The sequence below is a fragment of the Falco naumanni genome, chromosome 10 (assembly GCF_017639655.2).
Source record: "Falco naumanni isolate bFalNau1 chromosome 10, bFalNau1.pat, whole genome shotgun sequence".
Classification (NCBI taxonomy): domain Eukaryota; kingdom Metazoa; phylum Chordata; class Aves; order Falconiformes; family Falconidae; genus Falco; species Falco naumanni.
In genome coordinates this window covers 24,985,537-25,007,659 of record NC_054063.1, presented here as the reverse complement: position 1 = coordinate 25,007,659, position 22,123 = coordinate 24,985,537, and the positions used below count along the sequence as shown (strand labels likewise).

The 22,123-nt window shown below is 48.0% G+C and overlaps 2 protein-coding genes across 3 annotated transcripts; one reads left to right on the top strand and one right to left on the bottom strand.

Annotated features, from left to right (window-relative positions):
- The first annotated feature begins 805 nt into the window (after positions 1-805).
- On the top strand, positions 806-13,305 carry LSM14B (LSM family member 14B). 2 transcript variants are annotated; one of them, XM_040608776.1, is made up of 10 exons: positions 806-1,086; positions 5,622-5,785; positions 6,137-6,272; positions 6,746-6,862; positions 8,672-8,842; positions 8,964-9,044; positions 10,042-10,203; positions 10,373-10,526; positions 11,487-11,666; positions 11,994-13,305. In XM_040608776.1, the coding sequence occupies exons 1-9, from the start codon at positions 966-968 to the stop codon at positions 11,656-11,658; spliced, it is 1,278 nt and encodes a 425-aa protein (XP_040464710.1). In that variant the 5' UTR covers positions 806-965; the 3' UTR covers positions 11,659-11,666; positions 11,994-13,305. The 2 variants fall into 2 exon arrangements, with proteins under 2 accessions (XP_040464710.1, XP_040464711.1); XM_040608777.1 differs by lacking the exon at positions 6,746-6,862 and having other exon boundaries at positions 808-1,086.
- Positions 13,306-15,763: 2,458 nt separating this feature from the next.
- On the bottom strand, positions 15,764-22,058 carry PSMA7 (proteasome 20S subunit alpha 7). The gene is made up of 7 exons (XM_040608759.1): positions 21,871-22,058; positions 20,526-20,652; positions 18,963-19,087; positions 17,503-17,625; positions 16,990-17,109; positions 16,370-16,432; positions 15,764-16,101 (listed from the first exon to the last, which is right to left on the bottom strand). Exons 1-7 carry the CDS (start codon positions 21,964-21,966, stop codon positions 16,009-16,011), a joined length of 747 nt encoding a protein of 248 aa, XP_040464693.1. The 5' UTR covers positions 21,967-22,058; the 3' UTR covers positions 15,764-16,008.
- Between the last annotated feature and the right edge of the window lie 65 nt (positions 22,059-22,123).

Below are 22,123 nucleotides of genomic sequence, written 5' to 3'. Positions count from 1 at the left end.
CCCGATCCCCATCCACCCTCACGATGGTTAGTGACCGCCTCCCATGACTCTGTGTGCCAGATGCTACCAGTTGTCTCTCACTGACCCGCAGATGGCGGGGGAGCCGGAGAAATCCCAGGAGACCCTGCAGAGACATCATTCTCCAGCTGCGGCCTACCATTGTGGTCCCCCAGCCGCGGCGCCCCTGTCCTGCCTGCTGAACAAAGGCAGGGCACCCCCGCACGGGCAGGCTCCCGGGGCTCCTCCAGCACAAACCCAGGCTGTTGGGCTGCCACGGGCGAGGGAAAGGGGCTGGGGCCGGAGGCGGCCGTTCCCGGGCTGTCAGAGCGCTGCTGCGGCTGAGGCGGCGGGCACCCGCGGGAGCCTCTGCTGCGGAGCGGCGGGGGGGCTGGCGGGCAGCGGGGCGAGCTGAGCGACCCTCAGGGAGGGAAAGCTCCCCTCAGAGCTTGGGGAGGGGGGGACGGGGGAGGCGACTGCCCCCCCCCGCCGCGCTACGTGACAAGATCTGTGCCACACGGGCGAGCGAGCAGCGACAGTGACAGGGCTCAGTGACAGCGCCGCGGCAGCGCGGGAACGACGCGAGCGCTCGCCTCGCCCCGCCCCGCCCCGCCTCGCTCCGCCCCGCCCCGCCCGCAGCGCACGTGGCACCCTCGCCTGGGTGGGTCACGTGACGCGGGCACCGGGCTTCCCCCCCCACTCTCGCCCCCCTCCCTCCCCTCCGCGTCTGACCCCGTCTCCCGTCTGGTCAATAGCAGGCGGCGGCGGCGCATGCGCGGCGGGGCGGCAGCACGCCCCCGCTCAGCCTCCCCCTCCAGCCCGTCTCCCTCCGCCCTATATAAGGCGGGCGCGGCGGGGTTCCCGGCTCCGCAGTGTGCGTGGGCGGACGCGGCGGCTCCGGGCGGCGGTGCGGCGACCCGCGCGGCCTCCTCCGCCTCCCTCGCCCTCCCGGCGGCCCTGCCGCCGCCATGAGTTCGGGGACCCCCTACATCGGCAGCAAGATCAGCCTGATCTCCAAGGCGCAGATCCGCTATGAGGGCATCCTCTACACCATCGACACCGAGAACTCCACCGTGGCGCTGGCCAAGGGTGAGGCGGCGCGGCGGGGCCCTCCCGGGGAGGCGGTGGCGGGCGGGCCTAGGCTGGCTCCGCCGCGGCCCGGCGCTCGCTGAGGGGGCGCGGGGGGGGCCGCCAGCCGCCGCCGTCCCCTGAACAATGAGCCCGAGCTGGGCGAGCGGCGGCCAGAGCCCCCCCGGCCCTGAGGCCCCCCCCCCCCCCCCCCCCCTGCGCTGGCGGCCGGGCGGGGGGCGGCGGGGTTGCAGCCCCGTGCCTTGGCGCCGCTGCCTTTCCGTGAGTCAGCATTCGGGAGGCCGCTCCGCGACGCGGGGGCTTGCGGTGCCCCCCCGGCGGGGCGCTGCCAGCCGGCGGGGCCCGGGATGCTGAGGAGCCCTGGGTTTTCCCGGGAAGTTAGCAGCCCCCTGAGGAGGAGGAGGAGCTGCCAGCGATGCCGGCTCCTCTTACTATTGTCAGAGGCGGAAAGGTGCCGGTGTGCGTGGCGGGCCGTGGTTTGGTTCCCCCCCTGTCAGCACACGGGTGCCCGGCGGTGCTTGGTGCCTGGCTGGAGCAGGGCCCCAGGCCAGTGCCGGAGAGGAGGGAGCTGCCGTGGATGTGGATGTGTCTTTGTTCTTTTCCTGATCAATAAGTGGCCTCGGCGCAGGTGATGCGGGTGGGAGCCGCTGTGCTGAGCGCTGTGGGCTCTGGGCGCCGGGCTCTGGCGCTCCCGGCCTCGCAGGCTGCTCCGCGGGGCTTTGCGTCTTGTTTCCCTGGAGCAAAAATGATCTTTATCTCCTTAAATGGTGTCATTTGGATTCAGTTCACACCTGCGTTAGGAACTACCGTTTTTACCGTCAGGAAAACGTGTCCTGTTTAGTCCCTCAGACGACCTTATTGCTGTACTGGTTTTAATGTGCAGCTTGGCTACTCTAGCTAATGTGCATCAGCTTTTCCTTTCCCCCAAGTTTTGTCTTTCCCTCTTCTGGGAAGTTCACATCTTCTTTGTTGCCTTCAGCAACCCGTCAGGATCGTCCACAAACAAAACATCTTTTGTTTTGAAAGACTTATCTGTTGGCAGGAGACCCTGAGTTGCCTGATTCTCAGCTACTCCCAAGGCAGCCTGTGCCACCAGTATTTATCCAGTGTAGTGATGTCTGTGTGATGCTGGACATGAGTATTTGACACCAATTGGTGCATATTCTGAAGCTAAAAATGTGAGTTTTCACAACCTGGGGACATAGCTGTTTATTAAACGTACAAATGGAGCTATTTATGTTGGGGTTTCACTTGAAGTAATTGAGAGGCTGCTGGAAGGATGCAGTTCCTTTACTGTATGTGCAGGAAGGTCTTCACCTTTACCCAGCAGCAAGTATGAATGGTTTCTCACATAGTTCTGGCTTACACATAGAGCACTTGCTACTTCAGAGTTTTAAGTGGTGGATTTCAGAGGCATGTATGATTCAAGTGCTTTATGGTGTGAGAGTGCACATGCTCTGTATAAGATTTTTGGCATTTTTTGTATTTATTGGTCTCGTAGTGTTCAGTTTTGATGAACTGGAATACCTAAGAAGTAGCTGTTACAATAGATGGAGAATACATTTTTCCCCACTTCAAGTGCTGCACTATAAACTTTACAGTACAAACCCACTTTTCATTTTAACTCAGTTTTTTTTTAAATTTAGAGACTATATCAAAATTAGTGTCAGAATTAGGAACATAGCTACAATGTTGAAGTCTGTGGCAGCAATATTAACCCTGTGCTTAGGAGGGACAGCAGCTGAAAACATTTGATCTGAAGAGTTAGAAGAACCATGAATTGTTGACGTGCAGTTGAAGTCATGTCAATGCTAGTCAATTATTATTAGGCTCCAGATGTCACTGTTTAAAGTTCAGGCAACTTCAGGATCTCATGTAAGTGCGATTCTCTTGACTTTTATCAGCTGAGTGATATAAAGAAAAACTTAAGTTGGAAGAGACATCAGGAAGGAGTCTAGTTTGGCCCCTCACTCAAAGCAGGGCTAGCTTAAATTGATTTGTATTTGGTTCCTGTTAAATCTCAACACGTGCACAACATCTTAAACACTGGATAAGGAGATTCCATGTGCTTAATTAAGCACTGCAAGAAAGTTGTCAGTCTTAGATGCTAAGCTTAAATTGCAAGCAAAGGAAGTTTAAGCCCATTACTGTCCTGTTGGCAGTGAACACCAGAAACTTACTCCCCATTCTGTAGAAGTCTGAAGAAGGTAGAGTTTTTAAGCAAGAAGTATCCATGTAAGCTCTGCTTTCCAGACATCCAGTCATTCTTGTTAAGCTTCCTGACCTTTCAGAGGTCTAGCTCAACAGAGCCCTACACGTGAGTACGAACTGTGTTGTAAAACGCTAGCTGCAACGTGGTGTGGAATTGATTTCCTGTTCATCTGTAAACAATAGTCACTGTAACTCTTCATGGGAGACAGCACTTCGGACCTCAAAGCTGTACTTTGTGATGTGCCAGAAGCTGTTAAACACTTCAAATGCACGAGCAGGCATGCTCAACTCCTAGAACCCTCTCAAATGTCCTCGCTGCTGTTTTGTTTACAACAAGGGCCTCTGTTTTCCATCTTTTTTGTTAGAAACCTTGGGACCAGCCAACTGAGGCTCTGCCTGGACAGCTTTGGGCTTGGTGGGTTGTGTTTCTCTATGTGGAAGCTGACAGGCTGATCCTGGTGGTCAGAGATGTGGTGCTTTCCAAGCTAGCTGTGGGATTCTGCAGTAGTCCTTGGATAGCTTTAGTATGTCTTGCCATGAGCTGTCTGCTGTAATAATCTAATCATGAGCAGGGATATCAGTGGTATGGTTCATGTCTAAAAGGCCACAGTCATTGCTTTCAGTTTATAATCTGCCTCTAGTTGACTAGGTTACAGCTGTAATATGATCAAACAGCAGCTGGAGATCTAAAATAACTGGGAGAGGTTATATACTCTGTGAACTAATGGGAGACAGTCCTTCAAAGGAAGGGACTGACAGTTTGCCTTTGTACCAGTTAAGATTCTTTTCCAGTTAGGTGTAAGCTGAGGTGCTAAATAGCATCAGCGTGATAGGGACAAAGTTTGGCATTGACCTGCTGTATCCAGAGCTTCTTGTGAGCTCACATTAGTGTCAGGCAAGTGAAGACCGCTCACAGCACTAACAGCTGCTTGGGCGGGGGGGTGGGTTGCAGAATCCACCTGGATACAGCCGAGAACAGGGCTCTTGTTGACAGTTGTAGACAGAGTTAGTCATCACTCCCAGTAAATTAGTAATGGTATAGTGTACTAGGGGTGCTCAATGCTGGTTGAGTGGATCTGCTTTCTGCCCCCCTTTTTGTGGGGAAGCTGCAGTGCCCGCCATCCCCTATCATCCTTGTGGCAGGGCTGCCTGTGCTTAATCTTTCCAGCTGTGCAGTGGGAGTGGCAACTGGCTGGCATGTCACCACAGGCTGTGACATGGCAGGTGCTTGTGAAAGGTCTCTTTAAGGATGTAATTAGTAAAGGTACTGCAGGAACTGTGGTGTGCCCTGGCAGAGAAGTTGAGTACTTCTGTGGTAACCTGTTAGAAGCAACTGATGCAACTTGAATACAGAACTCTTTTATTAGCAGAAAGCGTACATCAAACCAGTATGTGGTGGTGCTTATCTGAACTGGCAAAGCCTCGTGAAGACAGAAAACTAGACTAGTAAACTGAATGAGCTTCTGTAACTTGTGGCCAAAATGTCAAGCTTTTGTATGTCAAGTGTCTGATGTAACTATGCTGCCTATTTTCCTGCACTAACAATTCAGTAAGTCTGAATCTGACCTCTTCCTCTTTAGTGGCTCAAATTAATTTATGCTTCTACCTGGTAGCTGCCACACAGTCAATTGCAGCCATTTTTCCACTCTAATGTGTAACATCACTGGTTAGTACCTGCTCAAGTGTTCCAACAGCTGGGACTCAGTAAAGCCTTAGTAGGCACTGAGGTTTTAGATTTATCACTAAAAGCTTGCTTTGTAGTCAGTGGATATTAATCATAAAACCAGTGGCATGGCGTAGAGAGAGAATTTTAATAGGAAGTTTTTATGTTGATGAAACTTGACCTCTATCTGTGCAATAAATGTGTGAAACCAAAGGTGCAGATTTAAGCTCTGAAGCCTGCTAAGAGTTTTCCCCTGCTGCTGCAGGGGCCTCTCCAGTGGTCTGTTGCGGTGGCAGTTGTCTCAAGCTAAATGTCTACATGGGACAGGTGCTGGGGAGGGAGGGGGATTACGGCAGTGTAGCACTGTGAGGAAGTCCTCAGCTTTTGAGTAGGATTCTTCACTCCAGCTGGTCTATGGTCTTTACCTTCACAGCTTGATGTAAACAAAACTGTTTATACAGGCTGCTGAAAAGGTTGGCGTTTGAGGGAATAGATGTGTGCAATGAGGAGACTCAGGGTTCTGGAGGTAACCTTTTCTTCTTGTTACAATTGGCAAGTATTACCAGAGTACTGTTTAACTGCAGGGATCTTAACTTGCACAATGCTGCAGTGGTAAAGTAATACTGCTGGACTAACAGTGATCCTTTTTTTAACACTAAAGTGCGATCCTTCGGTACTGAAGACCGGCCCACAGACAGACCTGCTCCTCCAAGAGAAGAAATCTATGAATATATTATTTTTCGAGGAAGTGACATCAAAGACATCACTGTCTGTGAACCTCCAAAAGCTCAACATACTCTGCCACAAGATCCTGCCATTGTTCAAGTAAGTTAGCCTGAAGTGTTGATAGAAAGCTGTGATAAAACATTGGTGAGTAAGGACTGGATTTTGGTAGAAACTTATAAAAATGAAGGCCAGTAAGCGTCTCCAGGAATCTTCAGATTGTTTGAAGCATCCTTAGTTTCATTGTAATGTTTAAAATAGCAGCAGCATTAAAGACTTCAGTCAACAAAAGCCAGAGCTAGCTGAGAATGCAGGAAACTCATAAAGCGGTAAACTAACCCTTCTCAGTATTTAATTGAGCTTTAGTAATGCTGTACATGAAGTAGAGAATCACTGCCAAAGCAAGTTGACTTCTGGACACTGTAAATGGAAATGTACTTTGTCTTGTTGCAGTCTTCACTGGGCTCTGCCTCTACATCATCCTTTCAGCCACATGTGCCTTACAGCCCGTTTAGAGGTATGCCACCTTACAGCCAGCTTGCTGCCAGCTCTTTACTTAGCCAGCAGTATGCAGCTTCATTAGGCTTAGGTAAGTAAAAACTTTACTTGCTAGAATAAAGGTACAGTCCTTGTATGCAGCTACTGTGAAACCAAATAACAGTAACTAATACCGAATTCCTTGCCAAGCGTCAGGCTGCAACAAGCAGTGAATAAGTAGTTGACAACTTTGTGTAGTGGTCTTACCGCAAGGAGGCCTGCATTTCACTTACATGCGTGCGCACACACATGCACACAAAAGAAAGAAACAAACTAAAGAGCTGAAGTTTCTTTCTGAAAGAAACATGGATACCTAACAGTTGAGGCCAGTTCATTTCTAACCTAACATACCTTACATATACATCACATGTAAAAAGAACTTGTACTCCCAGAGAGAACTGTGAATAAGCTGTTCTAATGCTGTTCTAGAGATTCTTGTATCTCTTTCCAAGTCCTTCAGATGTTTCACTACCTTGTATCTTATCCATGTATCTTTGCTTTCTCTTCTTCCCTCTATCTCTTTAGAGAAGTTGGTAAGCCCTCCAGCATCAGCAGCTGCTTCCAGCCCTAGTTCTTCTCCGTCTCCACAACCTGTTTCAGAGCCTGACATGTCTTCAGAGCCCCATCAGCTCTCTTCCAAGGGTAACAGCAGTTTGAGGACTCCAAATATTTGGAAGAACTGCATGGCACTTGCAAACACTCTGTTCTTGTTAACCCCTCAGAATGATAGTGCTTATGGGTAATGCTAGTAGAACTTGTTTGTTCTCAGCTGTCTTTGCCTTGTACATGTCTACATGGGACAGGAGTACATGGAGTACTCCTTCTGTCCCAGAAGTATCAGTTAGAGAGACAGGAGGAAGAAAAAGTACAGAACAGTGGATTCTCTTGTGTAAATGTCAGGAGAGGGCTGAAGTTTAGAGGTATTAATGTGCTATGCCCTCTCCAGGACTGTGTGTCACCTTGGGGACTGGGTGAGGAATTAATTAGCCTTTCCTGGAAAGACAAGCACACTGCTTAAATTGTGGGTGGCCTTGCTGTTAGAGACCTAGGTTAATAGGAAATCCAGGAGTATTGCTGTAATTGAGGAAATGTCAGGATAGGTTTCATGCATGGGGCATTCTACCTTGTCAAGACTCCTGGTTAGTAAAGCATGACTAACAGTAAGCAATTTGAGTTGTGGTAAGCTGAGATAACAGTTCTGGGTGCTTGCTTCTATGTGTAAAACCTTTTAAAGGAGGAGGTTGAGTAGGGGTACTAGACTGACCATCCTCAGAGCAGAGAGACCAGGTGCAGCCTGCATTTAAACATGGTAATTAGTTTCATCTGTTTTTTAACTTAAGCATGTATGCTTGTGTTGGCATGAAACTGGTTTTACTCTTTGGTTTTGGCCATCTATCTGTGCATACTTTCTCAGTATTCTGGCTAAGCTTTGAAACTTTCTCACGTTAAACTTGCACAGCAGCTTTGTCCTGCTGAATAATCCTTAGGATATGTCTGTCTTCCTTGCAAGCTTTCCAGGTGTACATTAGCTGGGAACCTGCATGATGTTACTTACTGGGTATATCTCAAGTGGACTTGGGTGACCCAGAAGTGTCAGTGGCTTGGTTTGTGTGTACTCTTCAGCTTTTCACTGTTCTTGCTCTTTAAGTAGATTCAGTTAAAGTTCGCTTCCAAGCAGTTCTTACGCATAACTACATAAACCTGTAGTACTCCAAAACTTCTAATTAAATCTAGAATGCAGTGTTTCTTCTGAGTACTGAAGACTGTCGCTTTTTAATATAATTGGTGTAAGGTATACCAAACCATGAAAAGTATTTACATGTTTTGTAGTGTGAATAAATAAGCCTGGATGGAAGAGCAACAGAAGTCTTGGTAACACTTTGGCCTTGACCAAGAAGGAATTTAAAAGGGTAACTTTGAGATCCTGGTCTGGTTTCAGGTTTTCTTTGTCTGAAAGCTAACAATAAGCAATGAAGTTGAAGGACTTCTAAAAGCGGCTTACAAAATGGGATGTAGTTGAGTTGGTTAAGCTTTTGCTGCAAAACTTTCCTGACAAAGTGGGGAAGCTTTCTTGAGCAGTTTCAAAATGGTGAATTTTTGCTTCAGATTTAATGTATGTAAAATCCTACATAACCAAGGATACACCTAGAAATTAGATTTTTGGTATAAACTGTCTAAGAGACTGAGCTGGCTTGCTTACCTAATGTGTGTCTAACTTCATTTAAGAAATAAATGGGTAGATTTCCCGATTTTAAGGCTCTGGATTTGAGAGCTACAACTTGTATGGCAGCAGTGCCTTAACTAGTGTGTATGCCAATTAAACATAGCATGTAATGATAAACACTCAAGGCTTTGAGTAATTCTTGACAAAATGGTTTCTCCATAGAAGTGGGTAGGGTTTGAATAGCTTTGGCATATTTTGAGACACTTAGTCATTGGGATTTTTTCCAGGTGCTGGCTTTCCTTCTGTTCACCCAGTCCGCAAAAGCCCCATGGTGGAGCAGGCTGTTCAGACTGGCCCAGTTGACAACATGAATTCACAAAAGCCGCCCCCAGTGAAAGTAACTCCAGGGGTTCAGCGCAATGGGCGGCAGGTTCCGCAGGGCAACGGCAAGACAAATGGTACGTATGCACCGCTTTGTTGTTAAAGTGCTGCTCTGAGGCATCCGACAAGGGTGCATAGCAAGACTAAACTGTTTCAGCTTTGTTCTTATGCTCCTTTATTTTTATCCTTCTTGTTCAGTCGATACAGTTCAGGCAGCACCTGTGCAAACCCAAGGACAGGTGAATGATGAAAACAGAAGACCTCAAAGGAGAAGATCAGGTAGGTTAACCTGACGCTAAACAGTCAATTAGCCTAAAAGGCAAATATTGTTGACTTCAGTGAAAGGTCATCCGATGGAAGACTGAGAGTAAAATAAAACTTGATGAGGCTTTGGGCGTCCAGAGATGCTTCCCTAGCAGAATAAGTTCTGGAGTCTCAGAAGTTCAGGGCATACCAGGAACAGAATTCTAGTGTCTCTTCTAGAAGCTTGAAAGCTATGTGTTGAAATGACGCTGTAAGTTGGCAGCAGCAACTGAAGTACTTTTACTGGGAAAGGCAACCTGTTTAAGAGTCCCCAGAGCTCTTATAACTGAGAGGGAACTATGGAGCCCTCGCTTCCATAGTGCAGAGGCCTTATCTTAGGATGGCAGTTTAAGCACAGGTCAAAAGAAAGTGAAATTAAATTCAAACCAATATTTCTGTCCAAGCCAAATAAGAAAATGTAGGAAACAAAACTTCTGACTCTCAGGTCTTCAAATTAATTTGCCTGAGGGCAGCACTGTAGAAGAGGTTAGAGCTTTTCCCAAAAGGAGTTGATAGTGTCTGAGTTGGAAACCAGCAACTATACAAAGTACAAGCTCCCTTTGTGGATGGATTTTCTGAAATCAGCGACCTGCACCTCTTTGCTGTCATGACAGGTTTGTAGACTAATTACAGTACTGTGCTTGCAGATGAGTAGCAGACAGGAAAGACAGTTTCCCCTGCTTCCATCAGCTTTTCTTGGTATAACACTTGTAACTTCTTCTCACTGGAAGGAAGGTTGGGTATACTCTTAATGCAGGACTGACAACCAGGAATACTTTTCAGAAAGTTAAAAAGTGTTGCTGTAATATGTCTTCTACAGCCAAGTTCAGAAGCTGTTTTCAAAGAGGTTTGGCCTAACCACAGGACTGGAAGCCAGAAACTGCTGAGTTCTAACCCTGGTTTCCTCTGGTCTTGAGCAAAGTCATTTAACCTCCCTGTGTGTTACCAAGCATTTAAACTCTCCTGCTTTCAGGGAACAGGAGAACCAGAAACCGTTCTAGAGGACAAAACAGACCAACTACTGTGAAGGAAAATACAATAAAGTTTGAAGGTGACTTTGACTTTGAAAGTGCAAATGCACAGTTCAACAGAGAGGAACTTGATAAAGAATTCAAGAAGAAACTAAACTTTAAAGGTTTGTGGCTTCATTAAATATGAATTGCTGAGCTAGCAGTAAATGCTGCATAGACAAACTAATTCTGAGAAACTGCATGATTACATCTCAAGTCTTGTTTGAGGGAGCAAGAGAACAGATGGCTCTTCAGTATGCATCAAGGAAGTGTAATATGTTTTATTATCTTCAGATGACAAAGCAGAGACGGGGGAAGAAAAAGGGGACCCTGGAGTGGCAACTCAAAACAATGATGGTAATGCAGAGGAGGACCTTCTGGGACCCAACTGCTATTACGATAAATCCAAGTCTTTCTTTGACAACATTTCTTCAGAACTAAAATCTAGGTGAGTGTTTTCTAAAGGCTTGCTATTTTAATGCAGTTTTAGGTGTAGAATTCTAGATGTAATTGATGTCACATGGTTTAATTCTTTAAAAGTCTTGGCATACGAGACAGTGAGCAAAACAGTCTTCAGAAGGAAGTATTGCTCTATGCATTTGGTTGCTCACAAGTTATATTAACTGAGCTTCATGCAGTGGGATCAAACAAAAGGCAAGGATTTCAACTGATGCTGATACTCACCTAAACCATGATACAGGAATTTCCTGTTTAGTTTCCCAGTGCTGGGTTTGAACCCACTGATTGTAAACAAATTTCTTGTCTTGTTTGTGGGAGGAGGAGGCATCAGGGTCATGCTGTGTATGATGGTGCAGCTTGCAGACAGGAGCGAGCCACATCTGGAGCTTGGGCAGATGAGGTCAGGTCTGCCAGTGGAAATGCATTAAATTAAAAGTTGGGAATGTTAAAGCTTCATCTTTTGCTGCTGGTGCTGGTCACATCAGTCATCCCTTTAGTGTCAGTATGTGAAATTCCCTTGGTAGTATTTCTGCTTCCCTTTAGCAAAACGTTCTTCGGGGTGATCACAGTAAGGTGCTTGGGCCTGGGCAGGCTTTGCTAGGGAAGAAATAAGCTGGTGCTGTGGAGCTACCTCAGATGTGACAAGGCTTCCTGGGTTTCTGGAGGGGCTGAACTGGAGTCTAAAGTTTGTAGTTTTCAAGTTTGAAATGCTTGTAAGACTATGTTCAGCCCTTTTCTAGGCCCTTCTCTAGTTTTCCAGTATGAAAGTAGCTTTGACAGCCACCAGCTGTCACTTTCAAATCCACACTTAGCAGGGCAGTTGAGTTGGTGAGCATGTGTACGCTGGTTCTTGTTGCAGTTCAACAAAATAGGGTGCTTGAAGCTTCCTAGCTAAATGAGTTGGTGGCTATTTCATGTTTATATTAAATCTGAATGCAGCCTTGTTCAGTTCTAGGCGTACCACGTGGGCTGAAGAAAGGAAGCTCAATACAGAGACGTTTGGAGTGTCTGGACGGTTCCTTCGTGGCCGCAGCTTTCGTGGTGGATTTCGAGGTGGAAGGGGTAGTGGAGCAGCGAGGCGAAACCAAACCACTCACAGAGCTGGTACTGGCAGAGTGTAACTTCAGAGGCAAGTTTTTAGCAAGAATAAATACAGTCTCTGAGCCAGGTTTGTCTTGTATTCCTTGTCTGAACTGCCTGTGCAACCTGTTCTGCTCTCCAGCCTCAGAGTAGTAGAAGGAGATATGAGTGGATTTGATGTGTGTTTTAACATCTTGATTGTTCTGTTGATTTCTTGGGCTAACCTTTCTGAGAAAGCAAGAGCTGCTTGTTTGAGCTGAGCCTTTCTAGCTAAGCATTTGTGTTGATACCTCGGTGTTAACTTCGCTTCTGTTTTTGTTGGGAGAAGATCCCCATGGTACCATGCCTAATTCTATCTACCTTCTTTTCTGAACAGGTTCTGACATCTCTCCTGAGAGGATGAAACTGTATATAGAAAGAAAACATCCAACTGCTGCACTAATGTGGGAAAATGGTTCATATTGTTTACTGTCTCAGCTCAAGCGACAGAACTTCATGTACTACTGCTTATATTCTGGACTTATTTTGGACCAGCAACTGTCAGCTGGAATATTCTTTGGAAGAGGGAATGTGTTCAGGGGTACCTTCTTCAGGGTGTCTTTTTTTTTTGTTTTTGTTGTTTTTTTACGTGCAGACTAACTTACATGGTTCTTCTTTCTGGGTCTCTCAAAGGCTGCTATAGTCTAAGCTTAAAGTCAGACTCCTTTTCTGAACCCTGAAGAAGATAAATCATGCTATTTTAACATGGAACCAAAGCTCACTTGAAATAAACCAGCGATAATTTGTTTGTTCTGAGTAACCAAACGGTGCTGCTGGTCTCGCTGTTCTCAGCAGCAAGTGTGAAGTAGCACTTGGTATCTGGGAGAATGGATTCCTGGTGCTGAGTTATGTATATTGTCACTTGGGAATACTGGATTGTTGATCATGTAGTAGTGTAAATGACTGTACAACTGTTTGTTGGCTGGTACTCGTGTGGGGTACCGCAGGTTTACATGGAACCGCGACTCTCCCTTGGGCTGGAGGGTGCTGGGCTGGTTCCTCAAAGGATTGGAGCTCCTGACTGGGTCAGGGCAGCATGGGGGGACAGGAGCAGCAGGTGCCTCCGCATAAAGTTTTTGGCAGTACTCTGCTGTCTGGGAAGGAGATCGGAAGCCCTGACTTCTTGCCTCAGTTTGTACCTCGCTCGTCGGTAGTACCCAATGCAAACAGTTCTCTGTACACTAGTAGACTGTGGTGGAACACTATGGAATGTTTTCATTAAACTAGGGATGGGAGTCCGTATAATGAAGCTTAACAGATGGGCATGTTTAATTTCTTTCCTCTATACCCCACCTACTGTAAATAGTTTAGTTTTTCTTTTGTGGTTTGTTTTTGTTTTTGTTTTTTTTTTTTAAACTGTATGTGGGGAGAGGGGTTGGGAGGGAGGGGTTACATTTGTTTGCATGACTAAGTGGGTTAAATTGCTATAGGCATGTGTCCCTTTTTGTTTGGTAGGGAATTTTGTTGAAAAAGCACCTTGATGACTGAACCCCTTACATAGCTAGAATTTTTTAGTTATGCATTGACCTAGGTTACTGTAAAAGCTTGGATTTATTTTTGTAGGACTTTATTGCTAAAAATTAGAACATAGCAGTGGGGCTGCTCTTTGGAGTAATGTAAATTGTAATTATAATAAACATGTAAATGTTTAACGTTTCCCTCCTGCTTTGTTCTGCAGACAGCCCAGTAGCAGCAGTCGGTACAACTTGTCAGGCGCTTGTCCTAGCGTGGCTGCCAGGGATGGCAGAGGGGCCTGGCAGGGCTGCGGGGCGCTTCGCATAGGGCTTAAAACCCCTAATCCAGGTGCTGACCCCCTGTTGTTGCCGTTACCCTGTGATCCCGTGCCCCTGTGCTCTGCCTGGGCATTCTGCCTCGTGGGTGGTGCTGTGCCTCAGCCCCCTCCCAGCTGCTGCCTGGCCTGGGGGGCCTGGCTGGGTGTTTGGGGGGGGGGGGGGGGGGGGGGCAGTGCTGCTGTGGCAGCCACAGATGCCTTCAGTACCTGGGCTTGTACCAGCACAAGGGGGTGTGCTGGAAGGGCTCCTTCAAAGCTGCTGAAAGCCTGATGTCTCTGCTGGCAAACAGGCGCTGTGACTTCAAGTGACAGGCAACGGGCTTGTGTGAGGGGGAAAGAGAAAAATCCTCGTTAACTTCGGTTAGTAATGCTTTTTTTTTCTTTTAAGGCAGTAATTTCTGTTCTTTCCGCAGTAAACCTTCACATCTGATACGTAATGTGCAGTCAGTCACTGGGGCTGTCCCAGCCGCTGTGCTGGGTGGGAGTGGTGCGAGGGGACTAATGGCTGTGGCTCAGCCCGGGGCTAGCTCCCCGCGAGCCCTCCTAGCCGCGAGCGCCGGCTCCTGTGGCGTTCCAGCCCCTTGCCCTGCCGCTGCCCTGAGCCGCGCTGCAGCTCCCCGGGCCTTGCTCCATCCACCGCTGGCTCTGCACAGGGGGCTGGTGTGAGCAAGTCGCGGTGCTGGGGCGGTGACTGAGCTCCTGCAGGTCCCTGCCAGCTGCCTGGGGTGGCCCGGCCCGCCTGGGCTCCCTGTGGGCTGCTGGGGGTCCTGGGCTCCTGCAGCCGAGCCGGCTCCAGCAGGGTGCTGGGCTGCTTTTGGGTGCTGCTCTATCTCGGCACCCGGGAACAGAGGCGGTGGGGGCTGCAGCAGGCCGGGCCGCGGCTCCTGAGGGCTGTGCCAGTCCCCCCCGGCTGGATCTAAACAGGGACACTTGTACAGCACAGGGGTCCCGTCACCACCCCGAGCAGGGCGCGAGTGCTCGGGGCAGGGGAGGCCTGAGGCTCCTGTGAAACGGGGGAACATGCCACAGGGTGCCGCAGCCCGGCCTGGGTGACCGGCCCTCCCTGCCCTGGGAGCAGAGCCCTTTGGAGCAGATGCCCTTTGGAGCAGACGGGATGGGCAGCACCTTCGGTCGCGCTGAGGGGTGGTACGGACTGACAAAGCCCCAGCAACAAAAGAAAACCAGTTTCCGACATGGAGATGGGGAGCAAGGAGCTGGTGTCACTCCTGCTCCCCATGCAGCGCCAGGGACAGGGGCTCTGCTCCGTGCCTGCAGGAGCCTCGGCCAGGCAGGGTGTCCTGCTGCCCCCTTTTCTGCTGCTGTCACAGGCTGTAGCCACCAGCCAGCTGTCACCAGCAGTGGCCTGCAGCACAGAGGTGGCCCACGGCAGGTGAACTGGCTGGAAAGAGCTTTTAATGGCCAGAATTGGAGAGTGGAGACACCTCAATGCAAATACTGACCTGAAATAAAACTCCCTACCAGCTCTCGTCTCCTTTGGGCCACCTCCAATGCATCTGAGCACAGAGTTGTCACTTGACACCTTCGAACTGACATTCTGCTAAGTTTATTACGTTACACATGTTCATGTCTGCAGTGAGTGGATGGCATGGAGCAGACCGTGCCTCTCGAGCGACAGCAGCGGAGGCAGGTCCCCGCAGCCCTCGGTGTGAGCAATCCCCCTCTGCCGAAGGGAACTGGCTCAGGCAGCTGCTGGGACTGGGGGCAGTAAACAGGCTCCACCAGAAACCGAGCCAAACCCAGAAACCGAGCTAAACCGAGCTCCTGCGGGCAAGATGGACAGAGAGAGCAGCACGAGGGTAAACACAAGGAGGACTGGAGGTAAACAAAAGGAGAAAATGGAGTAGAGCTTTACAGTTTAGCCATGTTGCATGTAACACTTGTCGTAGGTATTTTTAGCGTTAGGAAGCTACTGGTCTGTAACTGCCCTCGTGGGCAATCGCAACCGCAACACTTTATTCTGAAGCCGATGAATCATGCACCGTCTATGTCAGCACCAAGGCACACACCTCTGCTGCAGTGACACGCCTGCAACTGACCACCCCCCACCACCCCCATATCGCCCTTCTGCAGCAAGCCAAGCCCCACCACCAGCAGGCTCACAGCCAGACCCCAGCCATCGAAATCTGAAGATACCAGTTAGGGAAGAAAAAGCATAAATCCGTATTGGCTATGTTCTGCTGAGGCTGTAAAGTACCCACTGAGACACCTACTTAAAAAAGGGAGAAGCCAACAACTGAGACAGCACAGAAAAAATCATTAAACAAAGTGAAGTGTTCAAGGAAAAAAATGGAAACCAAGTTTTTTGTCCTTTAATGGGTCACTACTGCCATTTTGTAGCCAACCAAATGGACCTAGGTGATTAAAATCCAAGGAAGAAACAGATTTTTTTTAAAATAACAGCTTTAAAAAAAAATCAGTAGGTTTATTGTAGGTCTCGAGGGACACAGTATGAGTAAGTGGAATGCCTACATCATGTCTATACAGAATAACCCATCACTTGAATTAAAAAGAAGCAGCTAAAGCAGTTGGATTTCATTCATCATGATGTCTTCTTCTGTTTTTTCTTTTCATTTTCTTCCTTTTCTTTTTCAATTTCAGCAACATACTTCTCAATTTCTTCAGGGTTTAGGATCTACAACAGAAACACAGGTGACCCTCGAGATACTAACACAACTCAAAGCCTTTCATTAAGCAGTGCTAGTCCCGACATGGGAGCAAAGTGAACTGGTGTTTATTGGGACACAGGTACCTTGTGCAGACACAACAACATTCCTTGGCCGCTGATAATAAACAGAAATATCTGCCAGCGTGGGATTAAGGGCTAGAGGCTAACGCAGCTCCACAAGGACAGCACCAGAGGGACAGGCAACAAAGGGAGAAAAGCAAAACTAAGACCTTACCTTCAGCGGCTGTTCTCGCCTCATAACTGCCAGCTCGATGTTCTTCCCACCAGATTGCACAACCTTAACATGAGTTAGACGGAGGTATTAGGAGCGTATCCATCAATTAATTGTAACAAAGCCCTTCCAAGTCTTCTTAGGAGGAGAAGAGAGATAGCTGGGAGCGTTTCACTCATTAGCACCAAGCTCTGGGCTCCAGCAGCAGCGTAACTCTCGGGAAATAAGGGTCTTCCTTCTGGCGTCAATGGGCTCGGTGGCTGGTGAGGAACACCTCACTTCCACCACCTGACCTTCGGTATTTTCTGTATCTTAAACTTCAATACAGAAGCGAAATATTCTGCGTATGATTTAGCACATCTTTGGTGTGCTTAACACCCAGAACTGAGGTCTGTCTTCCTCCCCAGAGAACCACTAGTAAATTCATTTGTGTAACTACGGAAACTGTTACCTGCAATATTCTGAACCGTTAACTTAATCCCACAGCCTACAACAAACAGCTTTCACAGACCCTTTTACGGTACTTCCCTGTGACATGTGCACAGGTTTTCACAGATTCATGTCCAAGGAGTCAGTCCCGACACACAGTGAAAAGTCACACAAGGGATCTGAACCCCACTCACCTCAAGAAGAGCCTTGATGACAAGTTTAATAGTTAGATCATCTGTTTCAATAGCTTCATCAGTATAGTTTTTCTCCAGGAATTCACGCACTGATTTGGCTCCTCTGCCAATGGCATTAGCCTGGAAAAAAATAACGAACGGAAGCTTAGGAACGGCTCTGTTTACAGAATAAGCAAGAATTACAAGCTGTACAATTACATAATCTGAAACCATTTTGTGATCACCGTGTATCTTTCAGGAGACTGAACATGTTACTTCCCACATGTCACACAAAAAGACAGTTGTCAGGCACAGGTGGTGGTGGGCTTTTTTTGGAAAACAGGACAAGATTTCCCAAGTAAGGCTGAACTGCAGACTGCCATTCTCAGTAAATTTGATCATTAAGGATTTTTGCAGCTGTGAGCCAGCACCATCTGGCCAGTGAGATCTCCTTTCTACACCAGTACCTCCTTAAAGGGGACATTAACTCACAAATATTTCATTACATCTCCACCAGTGACAGAATCAACTTACCTTCCAAGCATGGTATGTACCGGAGGGATCTGTCTGGTACAGCCGCGGGGTTCCATCGAAGTCGAATCCCACGATAAGAGCAGAGATACCGAAAGGTCTGCGACCGTTGCTTTGTGTGTATCTCTGATCAGAAAGAAGAGACACTTATTTCAGAAGTGGTTCGAAAACCATGTTTACAGTGGAAAGCAGGCATTGTACAAGTTACAACCAGAAGAGCCACCAGAAGTATTTTCAGCAGGCTCTTACCAATCCACCTGTTAACAGTTATGATTCCACCTCTTACGGAAGACCCTAAGCGAGGCAAGGAAGAGGTGATCACTGCTCCACCCCTGCCCCCAACACCCAGGAATTTTTTTTTTCCTGGAGTTTGCTGCAGGAATACAGCTATCCTGTCGGGAAGAACCTCCCTCGGCTGCTGAGTGGTGCTGAGAGGCAGAGCTGAGCCTGCAAGCCCAGGTACAACACTCGCTTTGACAAGCACACTTAGGAAGCCAAAAAAGAGGATGATAACACCTGAACGCTAAGTCAAGCTTTCACCAACGATGTGCAACAATTCCATCAGAAAGCATGGCATGCTGTGTGATGCTCAGCGGCCTACAGCAAGGCCCGTGCTACAGCCCTCCTGCCAAGGCTGAGCTAGCAAAGTTGTTGCCACGCCATGCACCAGAAGTGCCCACAAACTGGAGGCCTAGCGCAGCAACATTACTGCAGCGGGAATACTGTGCGAGACCTGTGGTACGTAACCGTTTTAGAGAAAGAGTGAATGTGCCAGAATGAAAGACACAAATGTGAGAGTACTGTACAGGAACAAAGTGAAACTTTGGGAAGTGGTATTCTGCTCGGGCAGGCTAGTGATTGTCACAAGAATTACACTATTATCATCATCACTGTACTAACATGTCTGACCATAAGTAAATTATACTTTTTCTGTTCCCTACTAGTTGCTGAAAATCAAGTTTAATACGCTGGCAAATGAACAATTTTATCACAGAACACAGCTGGGCATATTTGCATGCTGCAGTCCATTTTCAATTCATGAATATCAAACATAAAACATTAAGTACTGCACTGATTTGCTCCCCTCTTGCCCCTCCCTGCAGTGGCTTAGTAGGAAGAAAAATGAACAGGAGCCACGAAGACATTTTGACAAAAACACGGCACCATTGTTATGAGAGGGAGTAGATGAGCAGAGTGGTCCTGCGTATACCACAAATGTCATTACTCACTCCTTGCAAGCACTAATTAATTTCTTCATCTTGGGAAAAAAACCAAACAGTAATCAAGCCCCCTCTTCTATTACCACAGCCCCGTTTCCAATGAACGGCCGCAATCTGTTTTGTTACGCTGATTTTTACCAGCTGAGCAGAACAAAGCCAGGAACAGACATGTCACACACTTAAGTCTGAAGCGCGGCTCATCGGGACACACTTTTTTAAGTATCTCTGTGTGGTCCAACGTACCTGTTTCAGACTAGCAATGTAACGTGTGATGTACTCCACGGTGACAGGATCCTCCACGGTAAGTCTGTGGCTTTGACACTCCACACGAGCTCTATTTATAACTATTCTGGCATCAGCCGTCAGCCCTGAAACGACAGGGTATTCTCTGATTCATGCTTTATACTGTATGCACAAATAAAACAACTAGCCTTGCCCCAAAAGGCTCACAAGGTCAGTGTCAACAGCAACGAAAAAAGCAAATGAGAGAACAAGCTTTCTCAGGTTTGCTGAGCAAGAATGTAATTTTTCAGGCAACAGAAAGAAGCTCAGGTGCCAAAATAAGTAGACAATTTAGTTTACAGCTTTCATGTTTGTGAGTTAGATAACACACGCAATTCTGAACCAGGTAATCGTAATATGACTGACAGCATTCCATCCAACAGCAAATTAGCAAAGCAATCTCCATCCTCACGCACATTGGTTTTATTTCTTATGCAGTCCCCCTAACTATATAAGCCAGCTTTATCGGCACAGCAAATCTCATGTAGTAGATGAAGCTACAGCAGCCTGATGTCAGTTGACAAAAATGAGTATGACCCTTTGAAAAATATTAAAAAGAAATTTATTTCTTATTGTATTTTTTAGCTAATGTTGCCATTTTCAATTTGCTTCTATTGAATTCTTGTTTCTATTAGGCAACTTTTCTTCAAGCTTTTGCACCCACCTGCACGTACCACAACCCCCAGCTGAGGAAGCAAGGCAGCAGAAGCAGCTGAACCTGTCACTCCTGCACACCAAATCCAAAATCCACTATTTTTGCTGGTTAAATCAGATCTCCCCCTAAAGCACTACTGGCAGTGACACAAAGATCCTGAACTACCTGAAGAGAGGAGAAACCTTCTGAAATACAACATAAATGGAGATTAAATGTTTTTTTAAAAATTTTCATGCCTCCTGTTTAAACTTCAAACAATGGAAATTAAGGCATTTGGAACAGGAAGAATGGAGAACTAGAATATTGATGCTTCAAATCCAGAGCTGTTCATGCAGAAGGAGTCTTCCGAACTAGAACAGAGGATTTTTCTTTGTTTTATGCAAGGCTGCAAAATTTAGCTTTTTTGGCTCCACGCACATGGGAAAAGGCCCCCGTAACTGACAAGTACCTCTTATAGCTTCTGTAACATGTATTAATATGAATCCTATATATAATATATAAATATATTTTATGCATTAAAATGAAATATTTTAAGTAATTATATAAAAATTAAAATATGTATATTTAAATAGTATATATCGTTATTTGTGCCAGTGACAAATCACTTCTCAGTACTCATCCTCACGTTAAACCTAGGGGGGCTTAATAACTTTAACTCGTATTTCCTCTCATTAGATTATTCGCTCTTTCTATATATATTTATCTATATAATAGGCTACTCTTATTTAAAAAAGAATAAGCAACCGTGGAAATATAGTCCTTCCCCACCATCCTCAGCCAGTTGCGCTAAGTATTTTATATTCTCAGAATCCATAAACATACCCAAAGGTGCTCCGGTAACTGTCACAAACCCTGACAGAAGCACATACCTGCAAAAGCCATGCAGACATTGTCATCGAGAGCGCAGATCTTCCGTACAGTTCTTTCATCCTGAAGTTTTGCCACAGACTTCTTTTCCACACCAAGAACAACAATATCCTTCCCTCTCACTCCAACCTTGAAGGCATTAAAAGAAGGAGAAAAAGAAAAACATTAAGCTAGGCCCCAAAAACCTAGTAGTTGCAGACTTTACTGAAATGAGTAGGGGAAAACGACATAAAACCCCACACTGTAAACATTATTTCAACTTGAAGTCACTTTTATTTCCTCTTGCCGCAACCTGGAGAAAGGACTGATGTAACAGAAATGGCACTGAATTCCAGGGTGCAGTTGCATAATCCGCTCATACCAATTTGCATCCCTGCGGTTCCCCAGAGATATATTCCCACTCCTCCTCCCAGCTGCGTTTTCCCCAGCTCTCCCCAGCACCGGCATTAGCGTTTCCACAGCCACAGAAGTGGGAACAACAACAGAACTACCACGACAACTAGTCCACTGGTATTGCTCAAGTCATAACCCAAAATACTGAAGATTAGACCAAGTAACACCCAAAAGCAGTGGGTCAGGAGCTGGCCGCCTTGGTGTCCCGACTGATCCTTTGAATGTCCCTCTTCTGACAGCAGGGAGGGGATACAAGCCGACCCCTTACATCACTCTGCTGCTGCTGCTGCTGCTCCCGCGGTGATGGGAATCGTTTGGTCTTAGGGGGTAGCCCTGCTGTTAGCCTGTTACGGATGTCTCCAAAAACATTAAACTCAACATGAGACAAGACAGAAACAGATTGTATTGGATGTTCGCTGCCCTTTGACAGTGTTCTACTTTCCGAAAACAATGAAGAGCTTACTTGGCATTAAGTCTTGTCACGTTTCTTTCCATCCCAAAGGCAGTAAATTTTCTTCTGGGTATTTTATGTGGAAACGACAGTTCGTTGGGTTTTTTTCTTCTCCCCCAAGTGAAAAAACGCTTCACCGAGGGGAAGCTGGGGACAAGCGGAGGGCGGCAGCAGGGAGGTCGCTCCCGCACGGCCCTGCCGACCCCCCCGCCCGGCGGGACCCCGCACCGCGCACCCGCAGCGCCCGCGGCACTTCCACCGCACCGGGCAGGCGAGGCCCGGGCCGCCGCGCTCCGGCAGCTCTGCCAGGCCCCGGGGCCCGCCGGTACCGGGCCTCACGGCCGAGGGCTCCAGCCGCGCGACCCCCTCGAGACCCCAGCGCCGCCCGGGCCTGACAGAGGCGCGGCGGCCACGCTGAGGAGCGCGGCGGCTTCCCAGGCCGCTCCGGCCGGCAGCCCCCCGGAGGCAGGGCCCACTCCCCGGCCCGCCCTCGGCTCACTCACCGCGGTGGAGCCCTTCTTCACCGCCTCCTGGGCGTACTCCACCTGGAAGAGGTGCCCGTCGGGGGAGAAGACGGTGATGGCCCGGTCGTAGCTCATGGCTGCCCCCCGCGCGCCGCCGCGAGCCGGAACCAGCCGCCTCCCTCAAAACAGCACACTCATCGCCGCGCGCCGCTTCCGGCCGCGCGCCGCCGGGGCGGCCCGCCCGCAGCGCCCCCTGGCGCCGGCCCCCCGCGCTGCGGCCGCGGCGGGAGGC